This window comes from Siphateles boraxobius, unplaced genomic scaffold, assembly GCF_051911475.1.
Source record: "Siphateles boraxobius isolate OS27281-9 unplaced genomic scaffold, OSU_SipBor_1 46, whole genome shotgun sequence".
Lineage (NCBI taxonomy): Eukaryota > Metazoa > Chordata > Actinopteri > Cypriniformes > Leuciscidae > Siphateles > Siphateles boraxobius.
The window spans coordinates 30775-52533 of NW_027509097.1; the positions used below are offsets into that span (position 1 = coordinate 30775).

The following is a 21759-nucleotide window of genomic DNA, read 5'->3' on the forward strand; positions in this document are numbered from 1 at the left end:
TGTCTATGTCAGGTTGTGAAGTCTTGATCTGGTCCTGTGAGTGTGTGTGTGTGTTTGTGAGTGAGCTGTGTGATTGGTGTCATTCGTCTCTCAGTGTTTCATGAAATCATGTCTGGAGTCGAGTCGAGAGCGTCTCGCGAGCAACAGTCCTGCTGTAATGTCTCTGGATAAATTTATTCTTTAGGTTGCGTTTCTTTCCCCGCCAGTCCTCCGACCATCACACACACTCACTTACACACTCTCTCTCTCTCTCTCTCTCTCTCTCTCTCTCTCTCTCTCTCTCTCTCTCTCTCTCTCTCTCTCTCTCTCTCTCTCTCTCTCTCTCTATCTCTCTCTCTATCTCTATCTCTATCTCTATCTCTATCTCTATCTCTATCTCTATCTCTATCTCTATCTCTATCTCTCTCTCTCTCTCTCTCTCTCTCTCTCTCTCTCTCTCTCTCTCTCTCTCTCTCTCTCTCTCTCTCTCTCTCTCTCTCTCTCTCTCTCTCTCTCTCTCTCTCTCTCTCTCTCTCTCTCTCTCTCTCTCTCTCTCTCTCTCTCTCTCTCTCTCTCTCTCTGACAGTTACCAGGCAACAGGCTTTAAGTTTAATGCACATGCTCAGTGTGAGACTGATTAACTGATTTCTTTTTCACCCATTTTAGAGCAGCGCACTCATCGGCCCTGTCCCAAATATCACACTTCATATGCACTTTCGGTCTTGTGGACTTACAATGGCCGTTAAGTCCACGAGACCGTAGGGTGTCCCATTTGTCATTTTAGGTTTCAGGAGGGTGCTCGCGAGCGCCCCCTTTGCGGTCGATATGCGATATGTGAGCTCCGCCGCAGACTTCTTCCCAACAGTCAAAGCGGCGTCACGTAGAGACCTGCACTCCCGCGGGACTACCACGGGACCCAGCGCAACCGAGTGTGGCGCGGGACAATATTTGATGGGTGAATGCGGGTGCAGGCGGCAAGATATTATTGTGTGCGGGTTGCGGGAAAATAAAATTATTTGCGGGAAATATAGAACAAAATAAAATAATTAGAAACAAATAAACCGTTATTTATCTAATGCACAAGCAACAAGTATAACTAAAATAATAACGATTTACAAGCACAAGGTCGGAAGCTAACTCTCGAGTGGGTCATAGGCGCAGAACAGCCAAGCCTATCACACAGAGGCAAAATGTCGTTTAGTGCCACAGATATTAGTTTGTTATTAAAGAAAGGAACTTGCAAAACTACAAAACCAAACAAAGGAAAATCTGAGATTTGGAAATGTTTTTCAGTAGTATGCGACAGCAATGGAAAGCACCTTCCTTTTGTCCTCAAGAAGGGAGCAAGTGAAAAAATAACAGAGTAGCAGACAGAATATGCAATGTATTTTTAAAAAAAAACTACTTATACGTTTACCCGCGGGATTTTGCGGGCGGGAGCGGGACGAAACTTGATTGTTGCGGGAGGGAGCGGGAGAAAATAACTTATATTTTTGCGGGAGCGGGCGGAAAAATCCGTCCCGCGCAGGTTGTCACGTCACTAAAGTGCGGACTCATAGGAAGACCGCGAGTGCTTAGGGTGCCATTTGGGACAGGGCCACAGTCGGGTATCTTATTGTGTCATTTGTATGCTTATTGTTGTCATGTGATAATTTAAGAACATCCGAAATTGAATCAAGAAGGCCATTTTGACATCTGAGAGATTCCGTATTAGAAGTAAATGTGAGATTGCATGTGCAAAAGATCACTACCATAATATGAGAGGTTTTATTGCATCGTTATTACAGTAGGTACAGTTAAAGACTTATTAAATATAGTAGCAGCAACGCTTTTGGGAAAGATATTGTTTTTGTGTCTCTGTTTTTGTACTATTGGTGGCTGGTGAGCTGTAGTTTGTGGAGGTTCTTGGGCTGTTTAGGCCACCGAGCTCATGATTTCCAGGTTGGCTTCTGTCGAGTGTTTTTCCCCTGAGAAACATCACGCGGACGGGATGGCAGTGTGATGTGTGTGTCCTTTCTCTGAGAAAGACACTATTAAAGGGGTCTGTTAACTGACCTCAGACAATCCGAAGTGTGTTCACGAGAAATATTACACCTCTGAGTGTACCGAATGTGACGAGAGAACTCCTAAAACAGCCGAGAAAGACAGACACATGAACATTCACACAGACACACTCCTGCTTTTAAAGGGATTGTACTCCACATTTTATGCGTACATTCCAACTCTACTCACTCAATTTATTTTAATTATTATTTAGTCGCTCTCATATTTTTTCTCTGAGGCATCATTAATATATATATATTTTTTTATTGATTTTTTAATTCTATATTTTCCATGTTTTTGTTGTTCATGGTTATTTCCACCTGTTTTTGCTGTTTTTGCATTTGTTCCTTTAAGACGTCTATATGTAAATGACCTCTGTTTTCATGTATTAAAAAACAACATACAGTGGCATTCGTAGCCGGTTTTACCTGTGTAATATGTCATATTTCCAAATGAAAAAGGATGTTTTACGGGGGAGGGGAGCTAGGTTGGAGTTTCTCTCCCATTAGAACTACCTGGTATTGGGAAAAATTAACATTACATGGGGAATGGAGGATGAACAAAGTAAGAGGGATTTGTGACATCAAGCCAAAAGGATATTTGTTTTGGAGGCGGAGTAAAACATTTTTGAACTTGGAATAAAATGCATTGATGAATTGTTCGTTATAAGAAAAGAAATGTGCAGAAAGTAAACAGAATCATGTTGAGTTAAATGTGCTCATGATTGGGAATATGATGTTAAAGTGTCCCTTTTTTTGAATATTACCTTTCATGCAGTGTGTAATATAGCTGTTTGTGAATGTAAAAGCGCTGCAAAGTTTTAAAGATCAAAGTGCACGATAAATAAAGTTATTGTCTCCTAAAAGAAAGACTCAATTCTGAACTGCTAAAACGAGTCTTCAGCAATTCCAGTCTCACTTCCTGTTACATACCTATGTAACAATGTTTCAAATTTGCATAATGTCAGCCTGTGGTCTTCATTGGCTGCCTGCAAACAACGTCTAGTTTGCTCCGCCCTCAAACACTAGAGTTATAGCTGGTTTGTGTTGTCTACATGTTTTCAGTACTTCGAATCTACTTTACATGCGCTTCCGAAGAATGAGTCGTCACTTTGGAATTAATACGGTAAAACAAACCCCATCGTTTCTGTTTGTATGACGATGTATCAAGTGCTGAGGAGGAATGAATTTCAGATATAGTAATGGACGTTTGGTTTCCGAAACATGCTGTAAGTGGTTGACCACAGACTGGGCCATTTGACCAATCAGAGCAGAGCAGAGCAGTTTGCTGAAAAGAGGGGCTTAGAGAAACCAAATCTTTAAAATAACCATTTTCAGACTCTGAGAAATGAGGTGATGTGCAATGTATATTATGACAAAATTAAAGTGTTTTTGACCATAGGAGACTTAAAGGGATAGTTCACTCAAAAATTCTGTTAGTAATTACTCACCCTCATGTTGTTCCAAAATAGTCCAAGTGACTACAGTGGCTCAATCTTAAGTTTATCAAGCGACGAGAATACTTTTTGTGCGCAAAAAACAAACAAAAATAATGACTTTATTTCAACTATTAATTTCCTTCTCTGTGGGCCTCGAGTGAGTTCACTAGTGTAACAGCGCAGCGCTTCTGTGTTGTACGTCACACGTAGTCTCACGATTGGCCAACGCTGGTCATGTGTGTGATGCGTGTGACGTACAACACAGAAGCTTACGCTATTACACTAGTGAACTCACTCGAGGCCCACAGAGAAGGAAATGAATAGTTTAAATAAAGTCGTTATTTTTGCGCACAAAAAGTATTCTCGTCGCTTGATAAACTTAAGATTGAGCCACTGTAGTCACTTGGACTATTTTAACGATGTCTTTAATAACTTTTCGGGGAACAAGTTTCAATCCCTTAGAAGCCTATGGAGGAGTGATCCAGCTCTCAGATTTAATCAAAAATATCTTAATTTGTGTTCCGAAGATGAACGAAGGTCTTACGGGGGTTGAAACAACATGAGGGTGAGTAATTACAGACAGAATTTTCATTTTTGGGTGAATTATCCCTTTAAAATAGCATAATGGGGCACTTTAAAGCAAGTCTAAATGCTATATTGAACATTTCAGTTTCCAAAAATAAATGATATTTTTCATGGTATGAGGGCTTTAATACACCAGTGCGTTTAACCTCGGCTCACAGTGGCGTACGGTAATTGTTTGTCCTGTAGGATCAAGCCTTTCTTTGATGTGATTTCTCTGGTGGCAGATGTGAGGGAGAAACCCGCTGGGAAGAGCGCTTTACTTCAACACTCACTCGATCCATACTGTCTGCCTCTCTCTGGGGGATTTACGGCCGGCAGGAGTGAGGTGGTGAGGGGAAAGACTTTTATTCACTCTAGGCGGGATACACAGCAGGACAGGCCCGAAATATCACAGCGAGTCTGACAGAGGGGCTGATACAAACTCCCATAGTCTTTATTGTGGAGGTGGATTTCTTTCCACAGTTACTGCAGTATAAAGAACACTTGGTGTGCTTTTCCTCAAAGCAGGCGTTTGTGGTTGCGATATCTCGATCAATCTGCATGATTTGAGGCCTCATGCATGTCTGTAACACAGATGATGTGGGATGAATTGTTCGTGTTTAGTGTTCGTGTTAAGGGTGTTTTCCAGTAACTAAGTATAAGCAATATTAATAGATTAATAGCAATATGAGGTGTTTACATTTAATTCCTGTTTTTGTAATAATTACATGGCACGCCATTGTAAAAATAACACCATGATTATCACGAACGCAGCTGATTTGTGAGATCACTTTGTTTCATATTCCTCTTTTATGCACTTGCTCCCGCTCAGTTCTTTCTTTTCTTTTCTTTTGTTTCTTCGCTCAGCGATGAAGAAGTGTTGCGCAAGTCGTTTTATTGATTGCAAAATTTCATGATGCAATCAAAGATTTAATAATAGACTGATTTGTCTGGTACATTTTCAAGGTGTATTAAGTTTTGGTATTTAGAGTTTTATAATTAGGCATTACTTTATCATAAATAAAAAAGTATAATTAAATAAATGTATTTCCTGCCTTGTGTATTTGTTTACATTTAATTGTAGTTTTTTATTATATATTGCAACATTTCATGACATGTTTTAAATATTTTATTATTTTTGCCTTGATTTGAACCCAACAGCTGTTGCATTTTTTCCACACATACAGAGTTTGATGGTAATATATGTAATGAGTACATTGTCTCATATTCCTCTTTTATGCACGTCCTCCTGGTCAGTACTTTATTTAGTTTTATGTGTTTCTTCCCTCAGCGATGAAGAAGAGTTACGCAAGTCGTTTTCAGAGCTGGGAGAGCATCGAGACGAACCAAACTCCAGAGGAATGAAGCGGACGGGCAGTGGTTTAGTCTCTCCGTCTGGTTCACTACTCTGTAAAACGGGTTTCTTGGTGAGGAAGGTCCACGCTGACTGTGATGGAAAGAGAAGTGAGTGATAAACTTTCCTAGATTATTACACATACTTTACTTTGAGTCATCTTATGCAGAAATGTATAATTAGGACATTAGCAGAAGAACTTTTTCCTCTTTTTAAGGAAGTTTCGGTTACTTTTGATTATCTTTTCAAATAGTATCTTTAAACTTTACGCAAACATTTTTGCAACACTTTATTTTAAGTGTTTCACATTACGACATGTACTTAATATTGTAATAACAGTAAATTATACATAATTACAAGTAGCAAACCCTAACCGTAAATCTATAGTAATTTTTTTTATGCTGTAATATTCTATATCCAGTATATTAGAGATTTAGAACCTTTAACTGATTCTGAAATGTAGAGTATATGCATGTACATAGTTTAATATTATTTTAGAGTAGCATACAATGCCACAAAATGCAAATAATATTATTTCCTCAGAGGTGTAAAAACATCTGCCAACAAAAAAAAAATATTTATTTAGAAGGAAATGCAGGTGTAGTGGGTTTCAATCAAAAACCTTTTTAGTCAACACCGATGTATTGATATATTTATTCCATTTACCTGCAGAATAAAAATCTGTTTACATTTTTGTTTGTTTATTTTTCATGTGAAATGCAGCACCTCGTGGGAAAAGAGGATGGAAAACATTTTATGCTGTTCTTAAGGGACTCATCCTTTACCTGCAGAAGGCGAGTTTCTATCTTTCTTCCTTCTTTCTTTCCTTCCGTTCTTCCTTCTTCCCATCATTCCTTTTTTCCTCTTGTCCTTCTTTCTTCACATTCTTTTTAATTAAATAAATGAATGTACAGTATTTCCCTCCTTTATGTATTTATGCTTACATTTAATTGTAGTTTTTTTATTATTACATTTAATGACATATTTTAAATATTTTAATATTAAATATTTATTTATTTATTTTAACTGAGTCTGTTAAATCCCTCAAAATACTGTATGTGTGATTTGTTCATTATACAGTTAAATGATAACTTATCGGTATATTAAAGGATTAGTTCACTTTTAAAAAAACTTTTGCTGATAATTTACTCACCCCCATGTCATCCAATATGTCCATGTCTTTCTTTCTTCAGTCGAAAAGAAATTAAGGTTTTTGATGAAAACATTCCAGGCTTTTTCTCCATATAATGGACTTCATGGGGTATCAAACGGTCCAAGGTCCAAATGACAGTTTCAGTGCAGCTTCAGATGGCTTTAAACGACACCAGACGATGCATAAGGGTCTTATCTTGCGAAACGATCGCTCATTTCAAAAATAAATAAAAAAGTTTTAAGTTTTATAAACACAAATGCTCGCCTTGCTCTGTTCTTTGATGCACGTTCGTGACTCTCCTGTTCGAACTCGTTCATCAAAATGAACAAATCTTTTTTCGAGTCATTTCGTTCGTTGAATGAACGAAATGACTCGAAAAAAGATTTGTTCATTTTTCATCGTTCTTTTTTCCGAGTCATTTCGTTCATTCAACGAACTTCAACCGTTTGGGTCCTGTTGAAGTCCATTATGTGGAGAAAAATCCTGGAATGTTTTCATCAAAAACCTTAATTTCTTTTCGACAGAAGAAAGAAAGACATGGACATCTTGGATGACATGGGGGTGAGTAAATTATCAGTAAAAGTTTTTTTTAAAGTGAACTAATCCTTTAAGTAACAGCACTTTTGCCAATATTTAGTGCCTTTCAAACAAATAATATTTGTTTGCCTTAATATAAACCCAACAGCTGTTGCATCTTCCCAGATATACACAGTTTGTTGGTAATATACGTAATGAATAGAATGACAATATGATCAATAAATCAGTAATGATTACGAGAATGTACTATGAGGTCATCTCTGATGCATGTATTGAATTAATTACCGGATAATTGTTTTTCCAGGGCGAGTATCGGCCGGATAAACAGCTATCCGATGAGGATTTGAAGAATGCTGTGTCGATTCATCATTCCTTGGCCATCCGAGCCACAGACTACAGCAAACGGCCAAACGTGTTTTACCTCCGGACCGCTGACTGGAGAGTCTACCTCTTCCAGGCGCCGTGAGTTCACCCTCCGAACGAGAAAACACACGTAAACTTGTTTAGGAAAATGTGCCATAGTCATCAGAATGTAATAACTCCACTTCTAAAACAATTTTCCCTTTTCCACTTATTTTTCATCTGCTCCCTTCCAACCTCCTCACATCCGGAGACATCACAGTAAATTCAGCATCCCATCATTTCCCCACAGATAAAACAAGTCCCGTCCTTCGTTTTATGATGTTCCAGTTCAATATACTGTTTAACTTGGAAATGCATTATGTGACACAGCATTGCAAAAAGATCTCAGGAGATAAATGAGCATTCAGATGTACAAATCTGTCACACTATGTGCATATGCTTTTTCGCAAAAACAGTAAGCTATAACTGGAATAAATCTCTGAAATAAATCATCTGTACAGCACGAGGCTCAGCATTTGGCATCTTTTCTGTCCAATTTATGACAAAACACTCATGTAGTCCCGTCAGCTTGGTTTCTGTCTTTTGTGTGTGTGTTCACACACATTCCCGTTCCCCAGGAGAACTCGCTTTGCTCTAGTTGAAGTTTGCCCCAGTTTCAGCTCTCATTGCTTGTGCTGGAAAATCCACTTTTTTGTGGGTACATGTTTGCACTTATACATACATAAACACTGCCTTTTTTAACTGCGATTCCACATCTTCTTAGATTGGTGGAGCCGTCTTCAGGATCATAAGTCGTGTTGTTCTTCACTAGGATAATTAAACACGTTTTGTTTTTTTAAATATGTTCATCCCACAGCTTCTGTACCATCATTTAACAACCACAGAGCTCATTCTTGGTTTGTCTTCAAATGTTACTGCTTGAGAAAATGAATTAAACTAGAACCCATACTCTGTTAAAGTCTTGTACTTATCTTAGACTTTTTATTAAAAAGTTATTTGATTTGTTTGTGTAGGAATGCTGAACAAATGCAGTCTTGGATCACACGCATCAACACAGTGGCGGCCATGTTTTCAGCCCCGCCCCTCCCTGCTGCCATTGGCTCACAGAAGAAATTTAGTCGACCGCTGCTGCCAGGCTCCGCCTCCAAACTATCACAGGTCAAATTATCAGAATAGCATAAATGTTGTCATATATTTGATAAGGCATATACTGTAAGTCTTTAAAATAAAGTTAAATTTTTTAACATTAGTTAACTACATTAGTAAACATGAACTAACAATACTTCTATTGAATTTTAAATCTTTGTTACTGTTAATTTCTACATTTACTAATACATTTTTAAAATCAAAGTGTGCTATCTGTTAACATTAGTTAATGCACCATGAGCAAACAATGAACAATTGTATTTATATGAACTAACATATAAATAAAAATATATTGTTCATAGTTGGTTCTTGTTAACTAATGCATTAAATAATGTTAACAAATGGGTATAAATATTAAATATATGGTAATAAGAATATAAAATATTAATAAAACAAATATGATTAAATTATTGTTTAATAAAACAATACATTTGAATAATTATTTGACCTATTTGCGTGAAGTATCATACAATATTGATGTATGTATCTATATAGGCAGTAGCTCACTATGTGTTGGAATAGAGACTGTGCGTGTATGTGTGCTTGTATATGTGTTTATATAAGTAAGCTGCAGTATTATAAAGTGTGTGTGTGTGTGTGTAGGAGGAGCAGGTACATGCTCATGAAACCCGATTTCGCACCATCTCCACCGAGCTCGTACAACTGCGCTCTTATCCGCCTGACCGAAAGGTCAAGGGTCGTGAACTTGAGGAGTATCGACTGAGAGAAGAATATCTGGAGTTTGAGGTAAAAAAAGGTGCTTCTAGTGTACTGCATACTGTACAGTATGTGCCATAGCGTTCAAAACTTTGGGGTATTTAAAAAAAATACAGTGTTTTTCCATTTCCTGAAGTAGTGTTTTTGGAGATTCAAGTATTTCGACCGACATCAAAGTCCAGGGGTCAGAAAGTAAAAGTCCTGCCATGTGTTTATTCCAGACATGAATGCAGCCAGCTGATCTCACTCATTCGCTAATCTCCTGGCTGAAAAACTGGGCTAATTAGCAAATCCAGGTGATTGGAACAAAATACTGAGGAGGACTTTTACTTTCTGAACCTGGACTTTACACCTCTGATATACAATACTTTGCAAAAGTCTTAGTCATGCTAGTGTTTTCACTCCCAAAGCTGGTTTTAAGCCAGTTATTTATATCTTTTGCTGTAGTATGTCAGTAGGAAAATCATTTTACATTTCCAAACATTCCTTTTGCTATTAATTGTAATAATCCAGTGAGATTTTTGCCTGCACAAGGAGTCTGAAAACAGCCGGTATGATCTGATCTACCTATTGTTGAGTCTGTCTGTGATTACATGAAGAAACAGAAAAAACTGAGACTAAATCCTGAAGAATTGCAGCAGTGGCGTGCACAGAGCTCCTCAGGGGCGGAGGGACCAAAAAGGGCACTAAATAAAAAAAATGATTACTTCTTGATTTTTTTTGTTTTTATTCTTTCTTTCCTTGGCATTCTAAGAAAATATGTTGATACAAATATTAGAATACATAACACATCAAATGAAAATAGGGAAATTATGATAATATTACTAAATATTATTTACTTTACCAAACAAAACAGTGAGAATCAAGAAGGTAATTATGGAAAATTAATTTTTAGTTTTGTTGATGTTGTAAATTTAATGTATGTATTATATGTATGAAAGACAGTGTTAGCTATCATAAACCGGTAACACTTTACAATAAGGTTTCATTAGTTAACATTAGCTAATAATGAACTGCACTTCTACAGCATTTATTAATCTTAGTTAATTTCAGGATTTACTAAAACATTAAAATCAAAAGTTGTATTCGTTATCATTAGTTAATGCACTGACTGTGACATAACATGAATAAACAATTAACAGTTGTAGTATTAACTAAGATTTAGCCTACAGTAACAATGTGTTGCTCGTGGTTAGTTCATACATGAGTAATGAACAAATGAACCATATTGTAAAGCGTTACTATGAAATCAAAGATATAAGTTCCTCACAATTTAGAGTTGGACATGGACTTAAGATTTCATTTAACTAACTGTTAGATGTATTTCCCCTTGCACTTTTATTCCTTGGATAAAAACGAATGACAATGTCACTCAGAATGCGTCTGAAATCGAGCTATACTTTTATTGTAGTTAAGAATAACTCGCATCCTGCAGCAACTTTTAGAGTAGCATGGTGATAGTTGGATAAATGTGATTTTCCGTATTAGCTTAAACGTTACCTGCTGCTCGTTTGAAGAGACTCGCGCGAACTGCTGCGAAGTGCGTACCAGAACCGTTAAATGAGGCGCTGCAAAGGAAACTCCGCCTACCACTTCTCCTTCTTATATTTTTAAATATAATATTTGTTTGTATTATTATTGTTAGTGGTGTGTGTTTCATTTATCAAAAGGGGCAGGGGCGTGAACCCCAAACCCCCCCCCCCTACAATGGTTTCCTATGGGCACTGGAAGAATCATACAACAGGGCTTAAGTGTAAAATACCGAACTTGTCCTTTAATAAAATGTCTCTCTCTCTGTCAGAAAACGCGCTACGAGACGTACAGCATGCTCCTGCGGGCCAAGCAGCGCTGCGGGGGCGATGACCTGTCTGTGTTCGAGTCCATGCTCCTGGAGGAAGGGGCGTTACAGAGAGCTCAATCCAGTCCCACACTACAGGACAGCAGTCTGACCTGCAGCACCAGAGACGGCCCGAGCCCGAGCCAGACCAACACCGCATGTGTCCCACAGGAGCCCAACAACAGCTGCTCCCGCGGACAGGGCCAAAGACACAGCTACCGGCAGGCCGTCCGCAAGTGAACCCGCGGGAAGCTCGCGTTGCTGGAGAGGAAGTGAGGTCTCTCTCTTTCCTGTGTGCGCCCTCCTGCTCTGTGCCATCAGGAAGTGGTGTTGATTCGGACTGAATCTGACTCTGTGATTGGCTGATGGGTGGGTGATGTCACAACACAAGGTGCTATGGAATCTGGTCGGGAGAACGTGTTTCTCGGAGGGAATTATGAAATGCATAAAATGTTCCGTTGCCTTCTAGTTCTCGGTTTCTTCTGCGACTTTTCGCCATGCATCGCACACTACCTAGGCCTGGCGTGCTTAAACATCTTCAAAACCATAGAAAAATACCGTATCGTTTGCAGGTTTTTAGTTTTGCATCCTTAGAATTAACTAATTTGTTTACAAAGCATATTCACGCGACGAGCACGATGCCTGTGAACGCTCAAACAATGAGACGTCTAGGATCGGGAAAACACAATGCTTGTTATTTGTCATACGGGCGTCTATTTTTGTGTGGTGTTTAGGACCGGTAGACGAACAGAAAACAGATGTCTGAACTAACTAGCCCGTGTGCAACTAGTCATTTTTACATGTTGTTCTCCAACATTAGCAATCTGTAACTGTACAATAATGCACAAGGACATCATAGTCACGAAATATACCTTTACAATCCATCCATTTGCTCAGCAAAACCCAAAAACGCCTTTTGCACTGAACACTAAGTATTATTACACTGCAGAACTCATTTGCTTAATCAGTATTTTTGTCTTTTGTTCAATAAAAATATTTAAACGTCCTTAAAACGAGATGAGAAACACATTTTGTATATCACGTCTTGAATTAAGCTGATTGTTTTTCCTCTACTTTTTAAGCACAAACCCTTGCTAAATTTTGTTCGATTTACGCGTTAAACTCTTTGCGGAAAATAAACTTAATTCAAGATATTATCACTGATATGCAAAAGGATGTTTAGATATTTATGAGGAAAAAGCAAGACAATATAAAACGTTTGAGAAAATGATTTCTGCAGTCAAGCGAACGAACAGAGACGCGTGAATTTTGTCTGTATAGTTCATTTCTTGAATATGCTCTATTTTAGCTTCTTGTCCTTGTCTTTCTGCATTATTCTCTTGGCTGAATGTTGTCTGCTGTGTACGGCATGGCTGACTAGTGACAATCTTTGGTGTTTTGGATCCGGTAGGAGGCACGCGGTGTGTAGTTCAGGAGTCAAACGGACCTGTTACCCACGCAGCGCACTGAATGTCATCTTTTTCCTGATAAATGCAGTTAGTCAGTGTTTAAGACGCACTTCCCCTTATTGCTTTCTTATGTAATCTAGGAAAGAGAGTCTGTATATGCGCAAAAATATATCACCTATATAAGGAATGTTTTAAAACTTGTAATGAATGTGGTGTGTCAAAATCCAAACTGCCACATGCAATATTCAGCATAGGCCTGTTTGTGTGATCAACGCATATGTGGATGTTTAAATACACGGCACGCGGCTTCCTGTGACACGATGACCAATACTTCGAACGGGTGCTTGAAACCCTTGAATGTACCATGTGTTTCACCATGGTGAGGAGATTCTGGCATCACATTTCAGTTTTTCTTTCATGGTTCCTTTTGCAGATACTGTGTGGTGTTTCAGTTGTGTAACAAACATTTCTGAGTCTTGCGCCGAAACTGGCGTATCTTACTGTTACAGTGAGTCTAAAGGGCAAAAGAAATACAAGAGGTCTAAAAGTAAAAAAAAAAAAGAGTCTGTTTATGAACATTGTAATGTTGTTGGGGTGAATATTGTAAAAAATCATGTCCAAGTCACATTTCACTACAAAGTCAAAAGAAAAATGTTTTTAGGACCATTAGGGGTTTATTTATTTGATATTGACATTGAAAAATTATTTCCATGACAATTTCGCAACATTTAATCTTCAAATCCCAGTACTTTAATGCATTTATTTTGCAATTCCCATTATTTTAGTGGCAATGCTTATTAGATTCTGTTTACTCTATTAGAGGGACAAACATGCTGTAATAAATAAAAAAAATGTATTGCCATTGACATCACACTCACACACATATATATATAGTATATATGCAATGCAAAAACCTTAATGGTCCTAAAAATAGGCTTCATAATCCAAAACATTGTGTTTTTATTGATTTGGGGGTGAAATTATGACCTGGTCCTTGACCAGTTATATGAGATTCACTCAATTCATCATCAACCACTAGAGTTGATTTCAATGATGAAATCTGCTGTTGTACCTATAATATAGTACACCTTATCAATACAGCCCTGTATATCCAGAGAGCATGATGTTGAATAGTCTTGTGAGTTTATCGGTGAATATAAAGTGGGAAAGCCATTCTCTGCTCAGGTGTCATGAATATAATGTAACCCTTGCAATGCATTCTTCCACCAGCAGAGAGCGCTGTCTTCAGCCATACTAATGCCGAGAGCACTAGAACGATGGTGTAAAGATCCACTGACGCATTGTTGGGTTTGTGTTCGTATACATATTTATTTGTCATTTTGTTTACTTTTCATGTAGACTGAAGTAATGTGTCTTGGCGTAACCACTCGTCTGGTAACCTGCCGATTTATTGTCTGCTGTCTCTCTAATTCTGCACACACACACACACACACACAGACGATGACAGGCGTCTGTCGTGTCCTGCTATGATGAAATCAGTCGTCTCTGACCAATATGATTATCATATAAGCACCTGATTATCAGCACCTGAATGTACATAAACAGCATGAAATTCTTCTTCTCTCATTTGCATCTTGTGTCTTGTTTGTTCTGAGGTGAATATATGCATCGTTTCTGTTGTTGGTTGAGTGTCGTCTGTTGACTCTTGGTGGAGGATTGCTGCTTGTTTAAGATTTGGTGTAATTGTAAACGAGGACAAAACTGAACTTGTTATAGACTGAAAGTGAAGGAAACACTAAGTTGTTTTGTTTACTTTTTATTTCTCTGACGTTTCTATATTCTTTCCCTTTGTTCCTGGTCTCTCATACAGTATGTGGTTCGCTTGTAAAAAGTTCTGTAAGGACCGTGTTTGTACAGCCTCTCTTTATGATGGCCTAGAATACACAAATAAATAACAGACTATAATGAAATGCACCAAACGTACCGTGTGAAGTTCTTGATTGAATTTTAGTAGGTAGGCTAATAAAACAACATAAGTTAAATTAATTAAATCAGTTCCGAATTGTTAATTTCACAATCAGTGGTGCTTACTTGATTTCCACATTGTGTGAATTATATTTAAACACTTTTTTTGAGGTATAAGGGGATTTACAGTCAAAGACCCAGAACCAGATATGAAGAATGAAGACCAGAGGGACATTGCAGAGGGAGATGCAGTTTGAGCAATCACATGGTATCTGCTGTTCTCCAGTAAATCCTGGCTTGAGAAACTTTTAGTTTGCTGCTCAACCAGGATTTTTGTACTACATATGACGTACATTGCCGTTGAATGTTGGAGTGGGAGTTTTGCTTGGGTGCATGAGAGCAACGGTCCAAGGGTCTTTTTCCAAGACTCCCAGGCTGCAGTTAGAAGGACAAATTCTTCTTTTCATCAATCCATAACATCTACAGATAAGACTGTTCATTTCAAAGACTGCTCACTTTATTAACTCCATTATTCTTCGACATCTTTGAGACGTCTTCACACTTATCAACTCACCCCATGATTTCTTTTGTGATGTATTTAATGTTTGAGTTTATTTGTTGGGTGTTTATGATGAATTGCCTTGTGTAAAAATTCAATACATGCTGACAAAAATAATTTCTTTTTTTTTCTTTTGTTGATTAATGCATACCCTGAACACAGTACCCGGTAGGGTAGAGTGCAAAATTGATTTTCCCCCTCATTCTTCTGTAGCGGGCCTGGTTTGAAATAGCTAGGACAGTTATAACACACACACGACACACAGCTTTTCCAAAGTTGGATTTGGCCAGGCTCTAACTATAAACACGAGAGTATTCTCAAAACATCAAGATAGTGCTTTCTTTCTCTCAAGGAGAGCTATACTTTAGTCTAAATGGAAAATCGGCTTTAACTGAGAAATGGTCTCTTAAAGGGATACTCCACTTTTTTTAGAAATAGGCTCATTTTACAACTCCCCCAGAGTTAAAGTGTTGAGTTTTACCGTTTTTGAATCCATTCAGCCGATCTCCGGTTCTGGCGGTACCACTTTTAGCATAGCTTAGCATACATCATTGAAGTGGACAAGACCATTAGCATTTCTCAAAAAAAAATTACCAAAGAGTTTCGATATTTTTCCTATTTAAAACTTGACTCTTCTGTAGTTACATCGTGCACTAAGACCGACGGAAAATGTAAAGTTACGATTTTCTAGGCTGATATGGCTGGGAACTATACTCTCATTCCTGCGTAATAATCAAGAAACTTTACTGCCGTACCATGAGTGCAGCTGGCGTAATGATATGACGCAGCACCTGAAAAAAAGGCTACCGTCCGTCAACATAACCAACGTGACAACCTGCTTGCGCAGGGAGCGTTCCTTGTAGCATGGTTAGACAAAATAAACTGGAAAAAACGTCCCATGCCGAGTGGACCGGACGGGCAGCTATTGTTAGAGTAAGTGATTCCTGCAATCATTAGGAACGCTCCCTGCGCAAGCAGGTTCCGGCAACGATCGACGCGCGTTCACGGGTGATGGAAGTCGGCGTACGAGGTAGGACGTAGCGTAGGAACCGTCGTGACGTAGAACGAACGCGCTTGCGCAGCCAGAGAGCAGAGAACGCGCGTCGATCGTTGCCGGAAGTCAGATATTTTCATTTATAAAGTTTTAAATATGTATATTTTTACGACAAAACCGCACGGATTACCCTCAGAAGGCCTTCGTTTATCCCCCTGGAGCCGGATGGATTACTTTTGTAAGGATGTATGCACATTTTGGGACTTGAAGGAGGTGGACCCCATTGCTTCACATTATATCCACTGAAGGGTCTAAGACATTTTCTAAAATAACTGAAAATGTGTTCGTCTGAAACAAGATTGACATATGCATCTCGAACGGCTTGAGGGTGAGTAATGCATGGGTTAAATATCATTTTTGGCCGAACTACCCCTTTAACATAAAAAATAATTGGAGCATTACACAATAAGTGTTTTGCTCTTTTTTCATTAAACAATGTGTTCATGCACTTTAAATAAGTACATCTTTATATTTCAAATAAAGTCTGCTGGATCTTGTTTTTTTTTTTCAATTGTATCTGAACTACATGTAATGTACCGTATGTAATACTGTTGTTTATAATTCAATAAATGTTTGCAACTGTACTTTTATTTTCAGTACTAACAGTGGTTAAAAATTTGTTAACAGAGAGCAGTAAACCTGAAACTGTCACTGAAGCTCCTGATAAGAAATATATTACATTCTATTATAATTATGTATTTTATTAATTTAGGTTACTTACAGAAATTACAGAAAGCTCTTATATAGTTGTTATATATAAAAACAACTTCCTGCTGTTGTTGTATAACAAGAATATCAAGTAGTTATATAACATGAATTGATGTTCATGATAATACAGGTATCGTGTACCATATTCAGATATAATTGATCATTATTTACTGACATGAATTACTATAAAAATGGAAACTGGTCTTCCATAATTTTTCAGAAATAGTCGCAGAAATAAATGACATGTTAAAGGATGCTTAAAGTCCAAGAAAGTGTTAATATTGATCATGGAAGAGTTTCCAAATAGTGACATATCCAATTTCAAAGTATAACTAAACCCTAAACCAACTTTTTTTAGTTAATGATCTGTAAGAATTGGGCTTTGTTAGTACTGTTCATTGATTCGAGTAACTTTTTTCACATTTGTGTATAAAGTGTGTAATAAACCTCATGAACAGCCCTACGGTGATCAAAAACTCTCAATAGCCAGTCAGTTGAATCAGAAAGGGTTTACACTTTATTTCAAATAGATAATACTCTTGATCACGGATACCAGTAGAGAGATGAATGAGAGAACAGACACACAAAAAGACCCGCAAGGCACAAGTCATCTACACACAGTAAGTTTCACGCTTAACACGTCACACAGTGCTTTAAACTCAACGGGACACCCCAATCCATAGGCACACGGTGAACACAAGTATAGGGCGGAACTCTTCGGTCTCAATTCCCCGACCTCCCTCCCTGGCCCGCTATTCGTTACACACTCACAACAGTTCATTCATACAGGAATAAATTAAAAGCACTTCCCTCCCTCAGGGTGAAGAAGACCCATCCATATAGGGTAGTTAGTGAAGGCAACCTCTGTATTTACAGCCGCCACCAAACTGCACGCCGGGCGGTGTTTACAGCTTCCTTCGAGTCCGTTTGATGTTCGCGTCATAGCAGGCTACTTTGCTGAGTCTCAGTGGAATGTGGGTGACAGTCAAGTAATCTTCCGAGGTAATTGGTGACAGTCTAATAATTTTCCCCCCTCTAACTATCCTCTCTCGCCCCCAAGGCAGCTAACTACCTAACTATCTTCATCTCCGGAGGACCTATTTTCCTCCTTTGTTCCCACCGAGAAGGATTTTCCCTCTACAGATGGTAGTCCCTCAGCCACGACCGGAGGCACACGTTGAAGGGGTCGATAGTTCGGTCAGTCGCTGCAATGGTGGTTGTACAGCCTCATCGTTCCCTCCAGACTCTCTGAAACAGATCGGGAAACAATTGGTTTTAAACAATTGTAATGAACAACTCTAGTAGACTCAACTGACTGTAACTGGTACAACTCATCCGACACTCTCTCCATTACTTTAAAGGGGCCCATGTAACTTCTCTGCAATTTGAAGCAAACCCCTTTTTTCCGAGCCTTATTTCGAACCCAGACCAGTTCCCCCACTGAGTAATACTGTACCTGAGCCCGAAAATCAAAGTACTTTTTCTGCTGGGAAGAAGCCTGTAACTGATGTTGCTTTACTGCCCCAACAACAGTGGACAAAATTCCTACGTTGCACATATTCACTTGGAGACTCAAAAGCCTCTTCCAAGTTCACATTCAACATATTATGTACCGGTAATACCATCTCCCTCCCAAACACGACTTTATGGGGGGTAAAGCCAGTAGTGGCATGGACGCTACTACGATACGCCATCATCACATATGGTAATAAAGAATCCCAATTCTGTTGATTCTTATCCACAAAAATTGATAGCATAGAAAGCAAGGTCCTATTAAAACGCTCAATGAGCCCATCCGACTGAGGATGATAGCGGGACGTACCATTTTGTTAATCTCCAATAATCTGCAAAGTTCCTGAAACAAAGTAGATTCAAAATTCCTGCCTTGATCGGAATGAAGGCTGCGAGGGACACCATAACGGCAAACCCACTCCTGCACTACCACTTTAGCAACTGATCGTGCTTCCTGATTTGGCAAAGCAAAAGCTTCTGTCCACTTAGAAAAATAGTCTCCCACAACCAAAATATAACGATTTTTATCAATGGTTTCAGGAAGTGGACCCAAAATATCCAAAGCCACCCGCTCGTGAGGGCGAGACGTGACCGAAGGACACATCGGGGGCCTGTGGAGTTCGAGCTGGTAGCTTCCGTGAGCCGCAGTCCGCGCACTCCCTACACCACCTCCTCACATCGGCAAACCACCCCGGCCAATAGAACCGATCTTTAACTTTTCCTTGTAGCTTTTGCACCCCCAGATGGCCACCTGTAACCACATTATGTAACATGGCTAACACTTTCGGAACCAAACACTTTGGAAGTACCACCTGTACTTTATCAGCTGCATCAGAATTTCGTGGAGGCAGTCGCACCAATAACTGGTCCTGTATCTGAAGCTGATCCCATACTCTTACAAATTTCTGCAGTTCAGGGTAGTTTTTTACCTCCCCATGCTCCTCTTGTGGCTTAGTTAGCAACTGAAACATTTGCCCCAACTCACCATCCTCCCTCTGCAACCTAACCATATCATCTTCCAGCTTTTCTCTAGACGGTGGCCCTACACTCGTCTTAGCCACCTGTACCACCCTCACAGGACAGGTTTCCTCAGTCACCACACCCCCAACCTGGTCTGACACCTGACCCGAAATAGCACTGAGGCCCGCAAATCTCGATAAAGCATCCGCGTTAGTATGTTGTTTCCCTGACCTATGCACAATCTTATATTGGAAACTTGCTAACTGTTCTAGCCAGCGGGCCAACTGTCCTTCAATCCCTTGAAAATTATGCAACCACCACAGGGAACTGTGATCTGTACACAACACAAACTCTGCCCCTAAAAGGTAATGCTTGAAATGTTTCATAAATGTCACCATACTCAACAATTCCTTTTTGGTGGTGGCATACTTGTGTTCTTGTTTTGTAAGGGATCGACTTGCATAGGCCACCACCCGTTCCATCCCCCCCTCCACCTGGGATAGTACCGCCCCTATCCCAACATCTGAAGCATCAGTATCCAAGATAAATTGTTTCAAGGGGTCCGGATAAGCCCAAACTGGAGCTGATATAAGACCAGACTTGAGTGTTAAAAAAGCTTTTTCACAATCTTCTCCCCAGTGAAATTTCTTACCCTTTTCCATCAATTGGTGTACAGGCCTAGCAATCTCAGCAAAACTCTTCATAAAGCGACGGTAGTAAGAGGCCAGTCCCAAAAAACTATGAACCTCTGTCTGATTCCTAGGAACCGGCCACCCCCTCACCGCCTCAACTTTAGAAGGGTCAGCCTTAACGCCCTCTGCTGAAATTATATGCCCCAAATAGGATACCTGTTTTGAAAATAAATTGCACTTGGAGGGTTTCACCTTCAAATTTGCCTCATACAGGTTTGTAAAGACTTGCTCCAAGCGACCCAGGTGTTCCTGAAATGTTTTACCAAAAACAATGATATCATCAAGGTATACTAAGCACGTAGTCCTTGAAGGTCGGCCAGAACCAAATCTTTGGAAAGTGGAAGGGGAATAACACAGGCCATAACTGAGAACATTAAATTCAAAAAGGCCTTGCCGTGTAGTGAAAGCAGTTTTGGGTTTATTTTTCGGGTCCACCTCAACCTGCCAGTAACCACTGGCCAGGTCGAGGGTCGAAAACCAACAAGCGTTGCCAGACTATCCAACGCATCGTCTATCCTTGGAAGCGGATAGGCATCTTTCTGGGTCACCTCATTTAGTTTCCTATAATCGATACAGAAACGCAAACTGCCATCTTTTTTTCTCACTGGTACTACTGGAGCTGCCAAAGGACTACAAGAAGGCTGAATAATACCGTTGTCCAACATTTGCTTTATATGATCGGTCACTTCTTGTTTTAAATGAAGCGGAACCCGACGAGGTGCCATTTTAATAGGTTTAGCAGTTCCTGTATCAATCTGATGGCGAAAAAGATGCGTCCTACCCAAATCGCTGTCCCCCGTACTGAAAAGTTGGCTGTGACGCTCTAACACTTGACGAACAGCCTGCATTTGCTCTACTTTAAACCCTCTAGAGTCTAACCCAAAATAAGAAATCAGAGTATTACCAGACCACATGATCTTACCATCGAACCCCTCATCTACTTCCTCTGCCCCTTCCCCCACCTCTACATTTGTAGACAACACCCCATTCATTTCATTCCACCACATAAAGTATGAGCTTCCTTAGTTACATTAATAACACGAACTGGCATAACGCCAGCTGTGACTGTACACACCACACGTGCCACTAAAACATCACAATAGCGAGACAGAAAAGAACCAGGCTCTAGCATACCTATTATTTTTCCTGGGGGCACTCCCTCCACTGAACCCAAAATTATCACTTCACTGTGTGGGGGTATCCTGGTATCACCGCGAACTACAACTGGCATGGAAGGGGCTACAAAATCAGTTTGCAATTGTACAGAAATTTTTTTTCCCATCAAGTAGCAGGATAGTTCCTTCAAATCTAGTTTTGCACCAAATTTGACTAGAAAATCACTCCCCAATAACACTTCCCCGGGGCTAATATCTGCCTCTACAAAATCAACCACTACTGTCAGAGAATCAAATTGGCAAGTGGTTTTCCACTGGCCCAAAACTTCCATTCGATCTCCATTAGCAACCTTCAATCTACCCTTATACTCTACCAAATCATCCCCTCCACCGGTTGCCTCCAGCCAAAACTGTTTGGGTACAATCGATACTTGTGCTCCTGTATCTACCAATAAGCGGGTCTCCACCCCACCCTCCCCCCTCCCCAACTTTACCAAGCACATAAACTCCACCTGTTTCCGGCTTAAACTGACATGCTCCCCCAGACATAGACGCAACAGAGAGAGGGGCGGGCTCCTGGTCTACCGGGCCCGCCCCCTCCCGTTTCCCGACACATATGGGCAATCTCTCTTAAAATGACGAGTACACCCACATTCCCAACAAGCTTCAGTATTCTCTCGGTTTCGCGGGTCC

The 21759-nt window shown here is 39.6% G+C and overlaps 1 protein-coding gene across 1 annotated transcript in view; it reads left to right on the plus strand.

Moving 5' to 3' along the window:
* Positions 1–14480, plus strand: part of LOC143709654 (uncharacterized) — a 40277-nt gene extending 25797 nt beyond the window's left edge. The window contains exons 10-15 of the mRNA XM_077200220.1: positions 5316–5488; positions 6102–6172; positions 7373–7530; positions 8445–8589; positions 9181–9324; positions 11096–14480. Of these exons, the coding sequence (XP_077056335.1) occupies positions 5316–5488; positions 6102–6172; positions 7373–7530; positions 8445–8589; positions 9181–9324; positions 11096–11371 (967 nt within the window). The 3' untranslated portion in view covers positions 11372–14480. The remainder of the gene's footprint in view (positions 1–5315; positions 5489–6101; positions 6173–7372; positions 7531–8444; positions 8590–9180; positions 9325–11095) is intronic.
* The last annotated feature ends 7279 nt before the right edge of the window (positions 14481–21759 follow it).